Raw genomic sequence first — 18,581 nt, forward strand, 5'->3', positions numbered from 1 at the left:
AATAACCCATATACACACTCATGTAGCTACTCACCAACCCATGCAGCCACTTATACACAAAGTGAGACACAGATACAGATATTTAAATATTTAAACATTACTCGCTAATATATGTATTCACTAAGATACATTTAATAAGTCAGTTAACCAATCAATTTTACACAAAAAAAATCCATTTAGACATTTATTTACCCATTTATTCTTCCATCAACCTTTAGATATAAATATATAAAAAATATTTATTTTTCAGAAAGATACACATTCACTGGATGATGTCATCAGTGATGTCATTTGAGATGGCATCAGTGATGTCATGAGTGATGTCACTGACCATGTCATGAGTGATGTAATATGTGACGTCATCAGCAGTGCATTGCACGCGCAAGTTATAGTGAGTCCAATTAACTATAACGTGGGAATTTCAATGGTTTTATGCGAGTGAAATTTCCACCTAACTATAACTGGTGTGAAACCTATGGTTTTTTCAGTGAATTTAATAGATTTTTTAAATGCTAATTCCTAATTTCAGTGAATATATATATATATATATATATATATATATATATATATATATATATATATCCTGTTCACCGTTTGTCTCCAAACTCGCGCGTTCGTGCAACACAGCAAGTAGACTCCGGACACGGACCTCGAGGTGTATAAAGAGGTTTTATTTAGCAGAAAGAGTCACCGACGTTTCGGCTCAGCGGAGCCTTGATCACATGACAGCGTTTGCTTGGTTAGGTACACCTTTTAAAGTGAAAGCGAGTGGTTAAATGAAATCACCTGTGCAAACTTCGTAATAAACATAGAAAACACACTTTGCATCGCATTCAACATTGTATTGCATTTATATGTTTCTTAATAAATGTAAAATACATTTATAACCATATCATATTTACAAGGTTAATAATAGATTAAATAGATTGAATGACTAGAAAAAAAGGGGGGGGGTATTATTGTAAAATACACATATTAATTGATCAAACCCGTTTTAAAAGCCCTATTTACAAAGATAAAAATATATATATGTAAAACCCCTAATCATTGTATATACATATCTGTAAACATAGTTTTCGATTTTGCTTTCTGCCTCAGGAGCCTCGGTACAATAGTTCAATCCCTATAAAGTGCTGTGTATATATGCAATTCACAGTCCTGTTCCGCCACCTCAAATCAGGACCAAGATCCAATCTGCCACACCGGATACCACAGGTACAGACCACTCCACAGCGCAAGGGTGATATATTCTCAAAGTTTATTCACACGATTTCGCCAGCATGACGCGTTTCGGTCACTCCACGGTGACCTTGATCACATGACGAACAAAACCAATGAAAATGTATATATAGGTTTACCAATCAACAGGAGGGGCGGGAGAAATGATGGAAACTGAAAAAATCACTTAATGCACATCATCCTTACGTAGAAAACAGACAAAGAAATGGATATAAATATACCTGATTATTTACAATCTATAAACTGATTATACTGGTCACATGCACAATCTATGTACAATCGACTAATTCATAACATCATTTAATCAATATTGCTATACATTATGTACATGTGAATCCATCGAGATTGCTGTTTTCAGATATTTACAAACCCTAAATCGTTTTACATTTCGTGTATTTTGCAAGATCAAAAGATGATGCGCAATTATATTTCTTATTCAATATATAAGTTTTACCCGCTCACAAACCCGAGTCGATTGGCGTATAAGACCCCTAACGTGACCACCTAGTGTGCAAAAAAAGGGGGGGGGGAAAAGCAAACCCATAAATCAAGGTGTGATCTGAACTTAACCTGAAATTCAGAAAAAAAGAGATCAAAATTTGTGATTTAATATGTGACTAGTTTATCAAAGTATTAACACACTGGTCAAAATTATAAAAATTGGGAGATACTCATGCTTTACCATGTTACACCAGTTAGGAGGTTTACATGTGCAAGAGTAAATACAACTACTCTCCCTACTTTCCAACCCTATATATATATAAAATTTCTATGGCAAAATGAAAATGAAACCCCTCATTTTGTTCCTTTTCAAATTAAATGTATTAAGTGTTACCACTTTATTCCAATGAAGATGACTTCAGGTGTGCCATACTTTTGTCATAAGTAAGACTGTTAGCGTTCTAGTTGTTCTTTAGAACACTCTGGGACATTCTGTCATTGGGCTATAGTTGGGCTACATCTGGCTGATATTTGGGCTACATTTGGGCTCTTTTGTCTCTGGTGGCCATCTTGGGAGACTGCATATCAGAATTTTTTTAATGAAATATAAGAGTATTTGAGAAGTCACTCAAAATGTGCCCTAATTTTTCTTTCTTCAGCACTAATCATAATTTCTATGGCAAAATGAACCCCCTCATTTTGTTCCTTTGCAAATTAAATGTTTTAAGTGTTAACACTTTATTCCAATCAAGATGACTTCAGGTGTGCCATACTTTTGTCATAAGTAAGACTGTTGGAGCTCTAGTTGTTCTTTAGAACACTCTGGGACATTCTGTCATTGGGCTATAGTTGGGCTACATCTGGCTGATATTTGGGCTACATTTAGTTTTTTTTGTCTCTGGTGGCCATCTTTGGGCTACATTGGGCTACATTTGGGCTCTAACATGTATATAGCCCAATATATATTTGTTCAAAGTTAATTTTTGTAAAAACCACTGGAGCACATATCTTGAGACATAGCAAAGGCACATCGGGCTACCAGTCCCTAAAATTTTGCCAAGTTTGGTGGAAATCCATTCAGCCGTTCGGGCTAAAAGTGAGGTCGACCGCCCTATGGAAATTAACATGGGGAAAACACGTTTTGGGACCCCCCTTTTATCTCGGCCCCCGCTTGACGATTCCCCCCAAAACTTTCAGGGAAGGACCGGGGCTCCGCGAGGCAAATTTGAGGAAATTTTCAGGCAGATTCGTCAACCGGCGCCAAAGTTATTCACAATAGAATTTTGAGATTTTGCATTGAAAAAAATCCTAACTATAACTACCTACTGGCGACCGTCAGTAGGTAATTAAAATATATATATATATATATATATATATATATATATATATATATATATATGTATATGTATATATGTAGTTAGGACCTAGTTACCATAGGAAATTCCGAACATTCTATTGGGAATAACTTTGGCGCCGATTGAGGGATCTGCCTGTAATTTTCCTTAATTTTGCCTCGCTGTGCTCCGCTCCTTCCCTGAAAGTTTCGGGGGGATTCGTCAAGTGGGGGCCGAGAAAAAAGGGGGGTCCCAAAACGTGTTTTCCCCATGTTAATTTCCATAGGGACATTCTGACAAGGCTATAGCTCGAACGGCTGAAGGGAATTGCACCAGATTTAGCAAAATGGTAGGAACTGGTATGCAGCAGTGCCTTTTGTATGTTTGGTGTAAATCCCTCCAGTAGTTCTTGAGAAAATTTAATTTGAAATTTTTCAAATGGCATTTTCTATGGGACCTTTAGACACGGCTACAGCCCGAACGGCTGAACGGAATTACACCAAACTTGGCAAAATGGTAGGGACAGGTATGCAGTAGTGCCTTTTCTATATTTGGTGAAAATCCCTCCAGTAGTTGTTGAGAAAATTGATTTGAGCAAATTATATATCTATATGCGCTCAACATTCTATTGGGAATAACTTTGGCGCCGATTGAGGGATCTGCCTGTAATTTTCCTTAATTTTGCCTCGCTGTGCTCCGCTCCTTCCCTGAAAGTTTCGGGGGGATTCGTCAAGTGGGGGCCGAGAAAAAAGGGGGGTCCCAAAACGTGTTTTCCCCATGTTAATTTCCATAGGGACATTCTGACAAGGCTATAGCTCGAACGGCTGAAGGGAATTACACCAGATTTAGCAAAATGGTAGGGACTGGTATGCAGCAGTGCCTTTTGTATGTTTGGTGTAAATCCCTCCAGTAGTTCTTGAGAAAATTTAATTTGAAATTTTTCAAATGGCATTTTCTATGGGACCTTTAGACACGGCTACAGCCCGAACGGCTGAACGGAATTACACCAAACTTGGCAAAATGGTAGGGACAGGTATGCAGTAGTGCCTTTTCTATATTTGGTGAAAATCCCTCCAGTAGTTGTTGAGAAAATTGATTTGAGCAAATTATATATCTATATGCGCTCAACATTCTATTGGGAATAACTTTGGCGCTGATTGATGAATCTGTGTGTAATTTTCCAGAATTTTGGCCAGCTCCGCTCCGCTCCTTCCCTGAAAGTTTTGGGGGGATTTGTCAAGCGGGGGCCGAAAGGGGGTCCCAAAACGTGTTTTCCCCATGTTAATTTCCATAGGGACCTTTAGACACGACTACAGCCTGAACGGCTGAATGGAATTACACCAAACTTGGCAAAATGGTAGGGCCTGGTATGCAGATGTGCCTTTGCTATGTTTGGTGAAAATCCCTCCAGTAGTTCTTGAGAAAATTGAATTTGAAATTTTTCAAATGGCATTTTCTATGGGACCTTTAGACACGGCTACAGCCCGAACGGCTGAACGGAATTACACCAAACTTGGCAAAATGGTAGGGACAGGTATGCCGTAGTGCCTTTTCTATATTTGGAGAAAATCCCTCCAGTAGTTGTTGAGAAAATTGAATTTGAGCAAATTATATATCTATATGCGCTCACCGTACGCGCACCGTACTCGTACGGTATACGTATACGTATACGTATGTGCGCGTACCCTTATGTGCCTGATCGAGTTTCTGATTGGCTGGCAGTCGACAGCCAACAGTCCAAACCAGGAAGTGTTGGCCACCATCTTGTTTTTCAGGAGAACTGAGGCACAAGAGAGACCAAAACAAGAGTGGAAAACACGAAAAGGGGGCAGGGTAGAGACCCCCCAACCCTCTAGTCCTTCTTGGGGGGTCCCAAAAGGACCCCCAAGGGCAAAAAAAAAAAGTCAAAAAAATCGCCCGGTATGCGTACCGTGCGCGTACCCCACGATTTAAAAAAAATCATAATTTTTTTGCACTTGGTGGTCCTTCTGGGACCCCCTAAGAAGGGCTAGGGGGTCAGGGGGGCTCAACCCTGCCCCCTTTTTGTGTTTTCCACTCTTGTTTTGTGCTCTCTTTTGCCCCACTTCTCCTGAGAAACAAGATGGCTGCTCAGGTGGTCCTAGAAGGATAATAATAATAATAATAATAATAATAATAAAGGAGATTTATAATGCGCAACTTAGCCCAAGGGCGTCAAGGCGCAAGACAATATAAGTGTCATATTACAGGTCTCAGAATTGCCAAGCCCATGGCTTAAGAGTACGCCTCTCGATAATAACATATATAAACGTTATCCGCTAATAGAATTAGCAATTACAAAACCTTTGAAATTTATTGAAAAAAAATATAGGTTTCACGCCTGATATAGTTAGGAATTAGCATTTAAAAAACCTTGCAAATTCACTGAAAAAAACGATAGGTTTCAAGCCTTATATAGTTAGGAATTAGCATTTAAAAAACCTTGCAAATTCACTTAAAAAACCATAGGTTTCAGGCCTTATATAGTTAGGAATTAGCATTTAAAAAACCATAGGTTTCAGGCCTTATATAGTTAGGAATTAGCATTTAAAAAAACATTGAAACTGCTCCTATATAGTTAATTGTACTAACTATATTTCGCGCACCCGCAACCCACTGCTGATGATGTCACATATTACATCATTCATGACATGGTCAGTGACATCACTGATGACATCACTGATGACATCTCAAATGACATCACTGATGACATCACTGATGACATCTCATTTGACATCACTGATCACATCACTGATGATATCATTCATGTGATAATACGATGCACCTCCTCACACTCTAATATAACCTTTGATACACCCAGTGTTCAATACAGACTACCATTCTTGAAACCATTGACACACCAATACCAGTTACTACATACGCACTCACTGATTCCTAGGTCTACACACACATTCACTCATTCACCCATAGAATCACTCATACATACAGTCTCTCATCAATACAACACTATCATATGCACTCATACACCTATACAGACACTCACACACTGCCACTCATCCATGGAGTTACTCACACACCTAGTCAGTCATGCAAAGAATCAATCACACTTCCATTTTCTCAACTATACAGTTATACACACAACACCTTACTTATTCAAACATATGCTAACACATACTTACTCTCTTATACAATCACTGATGCAAGTACCCAGTGATCCATACAGCCACTCGCACATTCACTGGCTCTCATGTATAGTCATTTATATATGCCAACTCTCACATGCACTGTTTTTACATATGTACTTACTTGGACATGTAGCACTGAGATATCCATTCACTCAACAACACACCCATGCACACAGTCAACCGCCCATATAGCTGTTTCCACATGCACTCTTGAACTCATATACCTAGTGAATCAACTGCTCACACATCTATGCACAGTCACACACCTCCCAGCCACCCACACACACACTCAGTCTCCCGTTCAAATACTTGGGCAACCAATCAAAACCCATATAGCCACTCATATAGCTACTGATCAACACATGCAGCAGCTTACACAACAACAGACATGCTGATGCACACATTCAGACAGTTTAGTCACTAACCCATGCATTTAGTAAGACACATTTAATCACTCACTCATACAGTCAGTCACGCACCTAATAAATCCTTCATCCAGACAATTATACATCCACTCATTCTTCAATATGTAAAACATATTTAAACTTTACAGAAACACACAGTCACTGGATGATGTCATCAGTGATGTCAAATGAGATGTCATTTGAGATGTCATCAGTGATGTCATTTGAGATGTCATCAGTGATGTCATCAGTGATGTCACTGACCATGTCATTAATGATGTAAAATGTGACATCATCAGCAGTGGGTTGCGGGTGCGCGAAATATAGTTAGTACAACTAACTATATAGGAGCAATTTCAATGGTTTTTTAAATGCTAATTCCTAACTATATAAGGCCTGAAACCTGTTTTTTTAAGTGAATATATATATATATATATATATATATATATACATATATACATATATACATATATACATATATACATACATGTATATATACATACATACATACATACATACATATATATATATATATATATATATATATACATATATATATATATATATATATATATATATATATATATATATATATATATACATATATATATACATATATATACATATATATATATACAGAAGCAAAATTCAGGTAAAGGAATCCAGACAAGCCCGTAGTTCATCCGAAAGGTCTTTATTTGGCAAACACAAGAGTCGAGGGATAACGCGTTTCGAACAACAAGTTATATATATATATATATATATATATATATATATATATATATATATATATATATATATATATATATATATATATATATATATATATATATAGGCAAAGACTCCAATTGAAGATGCAAAAAAAAATGTTTATTGCATTAACATGTCGAGATGACCCGTTTCGACCGCAAGCCTGGGATCTTGATCACAGAGCGCGCTGTGTGAACCAACAGGGTTTATATACTCATGTTGTGACTTTACTATGTTCATCATGATTTGTAAATGTTGCATGATAATTACAACATGCAGTAAAGTTACCTAGTCATCGGCCGATGACTGGGCACACACCATGAAGCAAAAGCGATAACAGACATAGACAATATACTTGAAATTTGAACAAAGCATGGATGACCTCATTATGTTTAAAACATGTGATTATAATGCTTGAACAAATGAACAGATGCATATGGAGCAGCGCTTTAGCAGTGCATATGCGCAGGAAAAGAAATATAAAGAAAGGAAAACCCCTTTACCAAGTGTGAGGGAGCCGCCAAGAAAGACATTATCCCCTCCTTTTTGCAAGGTAATACAGCGTGCACTTAGCAAGAACTCTGCCACTGCACCAATCCAGATGCATGCTGGGAGTTGTAGTCGTCAACACTCGGACTACAACAACCCATGACTTGGTGGGGTCAGCTGACTTTCCTGCAGAGGGAGGACCATGGAAGAACAAAAGGGAGGGGCTTGGGGGTTCCTCAAATTGCCACAGCGTCTGAGGAAGGCAGAGATGCCGAAATGCATTACGCTGGCGTTTGGTTCTAATAAAGACTTCTCCAAAAAGTTCCCTGTGGTGGCTTCTGATCTCTTGAAGTGAAGTGGTCCGTGACAGAATATATACGCGCCTCTCAGCAGCGCGTTAAGAGGCCCCGCTCCCAATGTGTCCTGCGGTCTTGCTGACACCCGTGGCAACACGCAAAAAAGACTCACCGAGGAATCGGATACCGCAGGACAACCTTTGGCAACAGTTCGGGTCAGAGGCTTCTGCAGTGAGCAGCTCGTCATTGAAGATGGGGGTGGGGTCACTAAAACCCACACCTTCGGCCCTACCGAACATGGATGCTGAAAGGTGGAGCGTCAGGGACCTGAGGAGAATCTAGGAACAAAGAAGGGAGCCGCCAAGAAAGACATTATCCCCTCCTTTTTGCAAGGTAATACAGCGTGCACTTAGCAAGAACTCTGCCACTGCACCAATCCAGATGCATGCTGGGAGTTGTAGTCGTCAACACTCGGACTACAACAACCCATGACTTGGTGGGGTCAGCTGACTTTCCTGCAGAGGGAGGACCATGGAAGAACAAAAGGGAGGGGCTTGGGGGTTCCTCAAATTGCCACAGCGTCTGAGGAAGGCAGAGATGCCGAAATGCATTACGCTGGCGTTTGGTTCTAATAAAGACTTCTCCAAAAAGTTCCCTGTGGTGGCTTCTGATCTCTTGAAGTGAAGTGGTCCGTGACAGAATATATATATATATATATATATATATATATATATATATATATATATATATATATATATATACATATCCATACAAATGCCAAACAAACTGCCGAACTCCTTACGTGACGGGTGCCTCCTTCGTGCATTTGGCTTGCACGTGTTTAACTTGTTACAATTGTCCCTTCACCCAGGAACGCCACAGGAGCACACTCAGGCTTGATTTAAAACACATTTATTTCATCTCGCATGACGCGTTTCAGCCACCAGGCCTTTATCAAATGCTGTGTGATGAAAACCGATTGTTCATATTCCACGGTTTAAATAGCTCCAGAAGCACAGCTTCTATGTCATGGCAAACAAGGGAGGACTACAATTGCATCATGGTCCTGTTTGTTGTTTTAGCGGCGCCATCTTTGAAGGTGAAAAGGTGCATTTAAGTCCCATCTAAGTTGATGTTTCTTTTTATTATCGACTTTGGAAATGAATTTCCTCCCTCGTGATGGATCAGATGTTCATGCCTTTACACAATTGTCCGATATTTTGGGCCATTGTTAGTCTCTCTCCAAATGCTGTTGTTATTTGTGAGCTGTTGGTGTAACATGCCTTTCGTCAGCCACTCCGTGCATATTCGAATTCATACCTGAAATTGCTGATATAAGTAAACAGCGCATTAACATGTGGTCATGTCCTAACTTCAGAGTCAGCAGGCACATCATTCTTTTTGCTTGGGTGGTTCTAGCAGTTTCCCCTAATGTCCATACAAATGCCAAACAAACTGCCGAACTCCTTACGTGACGGGTGCCTCCTTCGTGCATTTGGCTTGCACATGTTTAACTTGTTACAATTGTCCCTTCACCCAGGAACGCCACAGGAGCACACTCAGGCTTGATTTAAAACACATTTATTTCATCTCGCATGACGCGTTTCAGCCACCAGGCCTTTATCAAATGCTGTGTGATGAAAACCGATTGTTCATATTCCACGGTTTAAATAGCTCCAGAAGCACAGCTTCTATGTCATGGCAAACAAGGGAGGACTACAATTGCATCATGGTCCTGTTTGTTGTTTTAGCGGCGCCATCTTTGAAGGTGAAAAGGTGCATTTAAGTCCCATCTAAGTTGATGTTTCTTTTTATTATCGACTTTGGAAATGAATTTCCTCCCTCGTGATGGATCAGATGTTCATGCCTTTACACAATTGTCCGATATTTTGGGCCATTGTTAGTCTCTCTCCAAATGCTGTTGTTATTTGTGAGCTGTTGGTGTAACATGCCTTTCGTCAGCCACTCCGTGCATATTCGAATTCATACCTGAAATTGCTGATATAAGTAAACAGCGCATTAACATGTGGTCATGTCCTAACTTCAGAGTCAGCAGGCACATCATTCTTTTTGCTTGGGTGGTTCTAGCAGTTTCCCCTAATGTCCATACAAATGCCAAACAAACTGCCGAACTCCTTACGTGACGGGTGCCTCCTTCGTGCATTTGGCTTGCACGTGTTTAACTTGTTACAATTGTCCCTTCACCCAGGAACGCCACAGGAGCACACTCAGGCTTGATTTAAAACACATTTATTTCATCTCGCATGACGCGTTTCAGCCACCAGGCCTTTATCAAATGCTGTGTGATGAAAACCGATTGTTCATATTCCACGGTTTAAATAGCTCCAGAAGCACAGCTTCTATGTCATGGCAAACAAGGGAGGACTACAATTGCATCATGGTCCTGTTTGTTGTTTTAGCGGCGCCATCTTTGAAGGTGAAAAGGTGCATTTAAGTCCCATCTAAGTTGATGTTTCTTTTTATTATCGACTTTGGAAATGAATTTCCTCCCTCGTGATGGATCAGATGTTCATGCCTTTACACAATTGTCCGATATTTTGGGCCATTGTTAGTCTCTCTCCAAATGCTGTTGTTATTTGTGAGCTGTTGGTGTAACATGCCTTTCGTCAGCCACTCCGTGCATATTCGAATTCATACCTGAAATTGCTGATATAAGTAAACAGCGCATTAACATGTGGTCATGTCCTAACTTCAGAGTCAGCAGGCACATCATTCTTTTTGCTTGGGTGGTTCTAGCAGTTTCCCCTAATGTCCATACAAATGCCAAACAAACTGCCGAACTCCTTACGTGACGGGTGCCTCCTTCGTGCATTTGGCTTGCACGTGTTTAACTTGTTACAATTGTCCCTTCACCCAGGAACGCCACAGGAGCACACTCAGGCTTGATTTAAAACACATTTATTTCATCTCGCATGACGCGTTTCAGCCACCAGGCCTTTATCAAATGCTGTGTGATGAAAACCGATTGTTCATATTCCACGGTTTAAATAGCTCCAGAAGCACAGCTTCTATGTCATGGCAAACAAGGGAGGACTACAATTGCATCATGGTCCTGTTTGTTGTTTTAGCGGCGCCATCTTTGAAGGTGAAAAGGTGCATTTAAGTCCCATCTAAGTTGATGTTTCTTTTTATTATCGACTTTGGAAATGAATTTCCTCCCTCGTGATGGATCAGATGTTCATGCCTTTACACAATTGTCCGATATTTTGGGCCATTGTTAGTCTCTCTCCAAATGCTGTTGTTATTTGTGAGCTGTTGGTGTAACATGCCTTTCGTCAGCCACTCCGTGCATATTCGAATTCATACCTGAAATTGCTGATATAAGTAAACAGCGCATTAACATGTGGTCATGTCCTAACTTCAGAGTCAGCAGGCACATCATTCTTTTTGCTTGGGTGGTTCTAGCAGTTTCCCCTAATGTCCATACAAATGCCAAACAAACTGCCGAACTCCTTACGTGACGGGTGCCTCCTTCGTGCATTTGGCTTGCACGTGTTTAACTTGTTACAATTGTCCCTTCACCCAGGAACGCCACAGGAGCACACTCAGGCTTGATTTAAAACACATTTATTTCATCTCGCATGACGCGTTTCAGCCACCAGGCCTTTATCAAATGCTGTGTGATGAAAACCGATTGTTCATATTCCACGGTTTAAATAGCTCCAGAAGCACAGCTTCTATGTCATGGCAAACAAGGGAGGACTACAATTGCATCATGGTCCTGTTTGTTGTTTTAGCGGCGCCATCTTTGAAGGTGAAAAGGTGCATTTAAGTCCCATCTAAGTTGATGTTTCTTTTTATTATCGACTTTGGAAATGAATTTCCTCCCTCGTGATGGATCAGATGTTCATGCCTTTACACAATTGTCCGATATTTTGGGCCATTGTTAGTCTCTCTCCAAATGCTGTTGTTATTTGTGAGCTGTTGGTGTAACATGCCTTTCGTCAGCCACTCCGTGCATATTCGAATTCATACCTGAAATTGCTGATATAAGTAAACAGCGCATTAACATGTGGTCATGTCCTAACTTCAGAGTCAGCAGGCACATCATTCTTTTTGCTTGGGTGGTTCTAGCAGTTTCCCCTAATGTCCATACAAATGCCAAACAAACTGCCGAACTCCTTACGTGACGGGTGCCTCCTTCGTGCATTTGGCTTGCACGTGTTTAACTTGTTACAATTGTCCCTTCACCCAGGAACGCCACAGGAGCACACTCAGGCTTGATTTAAAACACATTTATTTCATCTCGCATGACGCGTTTCAGCCACCAGGCCTTTATCAAATGCTGTGTGATGAAAACCGATTGTTCATATTCCACGGTTTAAATAGCTCCAGAAGCACAGCTTCTATGTCACGAGGGAGGAAATTCATTTCCAAAGTTGATAATAAAAAGAAACATCAATTTAGATGGGACTTAAATGCACCTTTTCACCTTCAAAGATGGCGCCGCTAAAACAACAAACAGGACCATGATGCAATTGTAGTCCTCCCTTGTTTGCCATGACATAGAAGCTGTGCTTCTGGAGCTATTTAAACCGTGGAATATGAACAATCGTTTTTCATCACACAGCATTTGATAAAGGCCTGGTGGCTGAAACGCGTCATGCGAGATGAAATAAATGTGTTTTAAATCAAGCCTGAGTGTGCTCCTGTGGCGTTCCTGGGTGAAGGGACAATTGTAACAAGTTAAACACGTGCAAGCCAAATGCACGAAGGAGGCACCCGTCACGTAAGGAGTTCGGCAGTTTGTTTGGCATTTGTATGGACATTAGGGGAAACTGCTAGAACCACCCAAGCAAAAAGAATGATGTGCCTGCTGACTCTGAAGTTAGGACATGACCACATGTTAATGCGCTGTTTACTTATATCAGCAATTTCAGGTATGAATTCGAATATGCACGGAGTGGCTGACGAAAGGCATGTTACACCAACAGCTCACAAATAACAACAGCATTTGGAGAGAGACTAACAATGGCCCAAAATATCGGACAATTGTGTAAAGGCATGAACATCTGATCCATCACGAGGGAGGAAATTCATTTCCAAAGTCGATAATAAAAAGAAACATCAACTTAGATGGGACTTAAATGCACCTTTTCACCTTCAAAGATGGCGCCGCTAAAAGAACAAACAGGACCATGATGCAATTGTAGTCCTCCCTTGTTTGCCATGACATAGAAGCTGTGCTTCTGGAGCTATTTAAACCGTGGAATATGAACAATCGGTTTTCATCACACAGCATTTGATAAAGGCCTGGTGGCTGAAACGCGTCATGCGAGATGAAATAAATGTGTTTTAAATCAAGCCTGAGTGTGCTCCTGTGGCGTTCCTGGGTGAAGGGACAATTGTAACAAGTTAAACACGTGCAAGCCAAATGCACGAAGGAGGCACCCGTCACGTAAGGAGTTCGGCAGTTTGTTTGGCATTTGTATGGACATTAGGGGAAACTGCTAGAACCACCCAAGCAAAAAGAATGATGTGCCTGCTGACTCTGAAGTTAGGACATGACCACATGTTAATGCGCTGTTTACTTATATCAGCAATTTCAGGTATGAATTCGAATATGCACGGAGTGGCTGACGAAAGGCATGTTACACCAACAGCTCACAAATAACAACAGCATTTGGAGAGAGACTAACAATGGCCCAAAATATCGGACAATTGTGTAAAGGCATGAACATCTGATCCATCACGAGGGAGGAAATTCATTTCCAAAGTCGATAATAAAAAGAAACATCAACTTAGATGGGACTTAAATGCACCTTTTCACCTTCAAAGATGGCGCCGCTAAAACAACAAACAGGACCATGATGCAATTGTAGTCCTCCCTTGTTTGCCATGACATAGAAGCTGTGCTTCTGGAGCTATTTAAACCGTGGAATATGAACAATCGGTTTTCATCACACAGCATTTGATAAAGGCCTGGTGGCTGAAACGCGTCATGCGAGATGAAATAAATGTGTTTTAAATCAAGCCTGAGTGTGCTCCTGTGGCGTTCCTGGGTGAAGGGACAATTGTAACAAGTTAAACACGTGCAAGCCAAATGCACGAAGGAGGCACCCGTCACGTAAGGAGTTCGGCAGTTTGTTTGGCATTTGTATGGACATTAGGGGAAACTGCTAGAACCACCCAAGCAAAAAGAATGATGTGCCTGCTGACTCTGAAGTTAGGACATGACCACATGTTAATGCGCTGTTTACTTATATCAGCAATTTCAGGTATGAATTCGAATATGCACGGAGTGGCTGACGAAAGGCATGTTACACCAACAGCTCACAAATAACAACAGCATTTGGAGAGAGACTAACAATGGCCCAAAATATCGGACAATTGTGTAAAGGCATGAACATCTGATCCATCACGAGGGAGGAAATTCATTTCCAAAGTCGATAATAAAAAGAAACATCAACTTAGATGGGACTTAAATGCACCTTTTCACCTTCAAAGATGGCGCCGCTAAAACAACAAACAGGACCATGATGCAATTGTAGTCCTCCCTTGTTTGCCATGACATAGAAGCTGTGCTTCTGGAGCTATTTAAACCGTGGAATATGAACAATCGGTTTTCATCACACAGCATTTGATAAAGGCCTGGTGGCTGAAACGCGTCATGCGAGATGAAATAAATGTGTTTTAAATCAAGCCTGAGTGTGCTCCTGTGGCGTTCCTGGGTGAAGGGACAATTGTAACTATATTATATATATATATATATATATATATATATATATATATATATATATATATATATATATATATATATATATATATATATATATATATTCATATATACATACATACATATATATATATATATATACATATATACATATATATATATACAGAAGCAAAATTCAGGTAAAGGAATCCAGACAAGCCCGTAGTTCATCCGAAAGGTCTTTATTTGGCAAACACAAGAGTCGAGGGATAACGCGTTTCGAACAACAAGTTATATATATATATATATATATATATATATATATATATATATATATGTATATATATGTATATATGTATATATATGGGCAAAGACTCCAATTGAAGATGCAAAAAAAAATGTTTATTGCATTAACATGTCGAGATGACCCGTTTCGACCGCAAGCCTGCGATCTTGATCACAGAGCGCGCTGTGTGAACCAACAGGGTTTAAATACTCATGTTGTGACTTTACTATGTTCATCATGATTTGTAAATGTTGCATGATAATTACAACATGCAGTAAAGTTACCTAGTCATCGGCCGATGACTGGGCACACACCATGAAGCAAAAGCGATAACAGACATAGACAATATACTTGAAATTTGAACAAAGCATGGATGACCTCATTATGTTTAAAACATGTGGTTATAATGCTTGAACAAATGAACAGATGCATATGGAGCAGCGCTTTAGCAGTGCATATGCGCAGGAAAAGAAATATAAAGAAAGGAAAACCCCTTTACCAAGTGTGAAAAAACAGAAGATGTACGCGGAAAAAAGCTGGTAGAACTAACGCTGGAATTACATGTATCGTGGCTATACGGATGCTGAGAGGCGTGCGCTGCATCCGGGGAACCGTGTACGGACTTTTAATCGCAGGGAATGAGGGATCTGGCCAAACTGGCACCTACTGTTGCTAATCCAAGAATGCACAGGGAAAACTGCTAAAAAAGGAATAGAGGAGCAATGCAAACTGCGAACAATGAAAAGCAGCAATTGATACACTGAATGCATAGTGCAAGAGGTCACCATCAATAAAGTAAGTCTACTATTGTCAAGTCATAGCGCCCGTGTCTTTGCGAGGAGAAAAACCTCATAGTAACGTACGCTGTGCTAAATGTGAAAAATAAGTGGGAAGGTCATTGGTTAGTTGGTCATACTAATAGGAGGGGGTCGGGAAAGTGCAATTGTGTATTGGCATGAATGGACCATTTTCCAGCTTCGCAAGTTTTTTGGTATTCTTGTCTGAATTTCTTCATGTTTGATTTCTTGTAGATTGCTGTGCAATCATTATGGAACATCAAAATTGCTGTTTTAGTAAAACCAGAACATGAAAATAGGATTAGCCATATAAGTACCTCAAGCGTGAAGACCGGGATAGCCAACACATTAGGTAAGATTGCAGCTTCTTTTTCATTCTGTAAACATTACTTTTTCTTCTAGCATTGTCGCATTTATTCGCTTTTTTTCACATAAGCGAGGATGCCCTGAACTTAGCCTAAAATAATTCAGAAAAGCTATTCAGTGAGGGCACAACCTGAAGCCCAACACTTGGCCATCACCATTTTATATTCCCTTTCATAAAGTAATGCAAGGTACCTAGTCAGTGTTGCCCCTACATGTAGCCTTTCCATACTTGAGCTTGATATTTACAGTAAGTATTTTACTAGTTGACAACATAGCAGTTTTTAAGATTAATATTGCTCAGTCATTGTTCCCTTGAAGTAGTTAAATGAGCCCCTTCAAGCAAAAATGAATAAGGAAATGCCTTTTCCGTGTAAGCAGGTCTACATGCTGCTATTGGAGCCATCAAGGACTGAGCCTGCTGATAATACCTCGACAGACAGCCACTGACACCTTGGCTATGTGGGCAAGCTGAAACTCAAAATCCCCAGTGTAGTATTTCTCATGGTGTCTTCTAGATGTGTCAACAGTGTGGATGTAGGTGTTTTGCATAGCATTACTATGCAGTCTTACAGCTACTCAAGACGCCTATCCAAAGCCAGATAGTCTAATCGTGAAACAACATGGCAGATAGTAGTTGTACAGTAGCACTATTCCAACAGTAAGGGTTTGTTTGTAGCATGTTTAACTGAACGGGTTTCATTGTCACAATGTCTTTATTTTTCTATACAGCTTGGTGTCATATGGGGAACTAAAATCATTCTCTCTTTTGTACAAAGAAGGTGGTTTTGGAGGGGGGGGGGGTCTTAAGGTCTCTTTAGTAACAAAAACTATACAAACAGCAGATGTTTTAAGTTTCGACCAATAAGGTCAAGTTCAGAGAAAAACCCATTTCATCATCCAGAGGTATGTGTGCCTTGGTTCTGGACATTATACCACTTCACAGCAAGAGACGAGTCTGGGCGCTGTTAGCTTATATCTACAATTCGAGGTGGTGTTACCAGTCTGGATCATGCAGTAGATGTTAAAATGCTCAAAATGGGCACGCCTGTAGCACTGCCTTCCTGGCTCTGTTGGCTGTAAGATGTTAAATAGAAATAAGAAGGGTTAAAGTTACAAAGTCCTTTTATCAACACTGGTTACAATATTTTTAGCGATCTCTGCTAATACCTTGTCAGTGTCTATTAAGAGCCTGTAATTGGAGTGATGGGCACATATTAAGCTATACGACTGCATACATCTGAAGTTGAACTGGTGGGCATAGAGAAGGTTATGAGAGACTACCTATTTCTACATTTGGACTGGTTGGGTTGGAGCAGGTTATGGGACTATAGCTTTGGGACTATACATACTGCAGGAGCTGTATTGGTTTGTGTTCATACTGCTGAGGTTCGATTGGTGGACCTAGAGCAGATTGTGGGAATTTACATATTGCTGAGGTTGAACTGGGAGACTAAGAAATGGTAATCCGTAAAGCTGAAGCTGGACTGGTTAGCGTAGAGCAGGCTGATTAATTCTGCCTGCTGGAAGAGTTAGATTGGAGGCATAGAGCAGGACAGTAATGCTGGTGCTAGTTGTTACCTTATTTTCTCACATCTTGTTGCACAATGGAAGGTTGCAAAAAGTGTGGCATTTGAAACAATACTTTTGTCTGTTGTAGCTTTCCTATGCAGGGCTTACTTGTAACATGTTATAGAGGTTCATGCATCACTCCCTGTTGAAGGGATGCATTCAGTATTGTTACAAGGTCTGGGTGAGATCTATGAGGAATCCTTTTTGCTGCATTAGAGCACAGTTCTGTGAGAGAATCAGGGTTCAAATATGAACATCTTTGTGAACTCATTTTCATACTTTGGTTTAGTGAAATGTTTAGAAAATTAAGTATTGGGAGTTGTCGTTGGATAGGGGAAGGTCTTGTTTTTCAGTAGCTAAGCTTTCCCTTGAATTCATTGTTTGGGAGATTGAAAATGTAATCATTGCTTCTCACTTTCAGGGAATAAAGGAGCTGTTGGTGTCTCCTTTATGTTCAATGGCACGTCGTTTGGTTTTGTCAACTGTCATCTGACCTCAGGAAATGAGAAGACAGCCAGGTAAGTCTCCTCATGAAGTCAAGTCACTTTACACAGTAAACTTTTATTAATGCCTCTCCATGTGAAATCTGAAAAAGAGCGCGAAGACTGATAACTAAAGTCAATCAAGAAATAAAGACTGTGTGGTCACCCCGTTCACTGAACAATGACAACATCCAGCCTACATGTTGTTTTAATACCTCTTGTTGGTTGATACTGTAGGGCTTTAACATAGGGCCAAGTTAGGGCTCCTCTTCTCCTATTCCCGATATT

At 40.1% G+C, this 18,581-nt stretch overlaps 1 protein-coding gene across 2 annotated transcripts in view; it reads left to right on the top strand.

The window, feature by feature from the left end:
* INPPL1 (inositol polyphosphate phosphatase like 1) overlaps positions 1-18,581 on the top strand; it is a 915,229-nt gene that overhangs the window by 611,970 nt on the left and 284,678 nt on the right. For both annotated transcript variants that reach the window (XM_086933779.1, XM_086933780.1), the window contains 2 exons: positions 16,111-16,228; positions 18,233-18,329. In XM_086933779.1, the coding sequence (XP_086789905.1) occupies positions 16,111-16,228; positions 18,233-18,329 (215 nt within the window). The remainder of the gene's footprint in view (positions 1-16,110; positions 16,229-18,232; positions 18,330-18,581) is intronic.

The sequence above is a fragment of the Lissotriton vulgaris genome, chromosome 8 (assembly GCF_964263255.1).
Source record: "Lissotriton vulgaris chromosome 8, aLisVul1.2, whole genome shotgun sequence".
NCBI classification, from domain to species: domain Eukaryota; kingdom Metazoa; phylum Chordata; class Amphibia; order Caudata; family Salamandridae; genus Lissotriton; species Lissotriton vulgaris.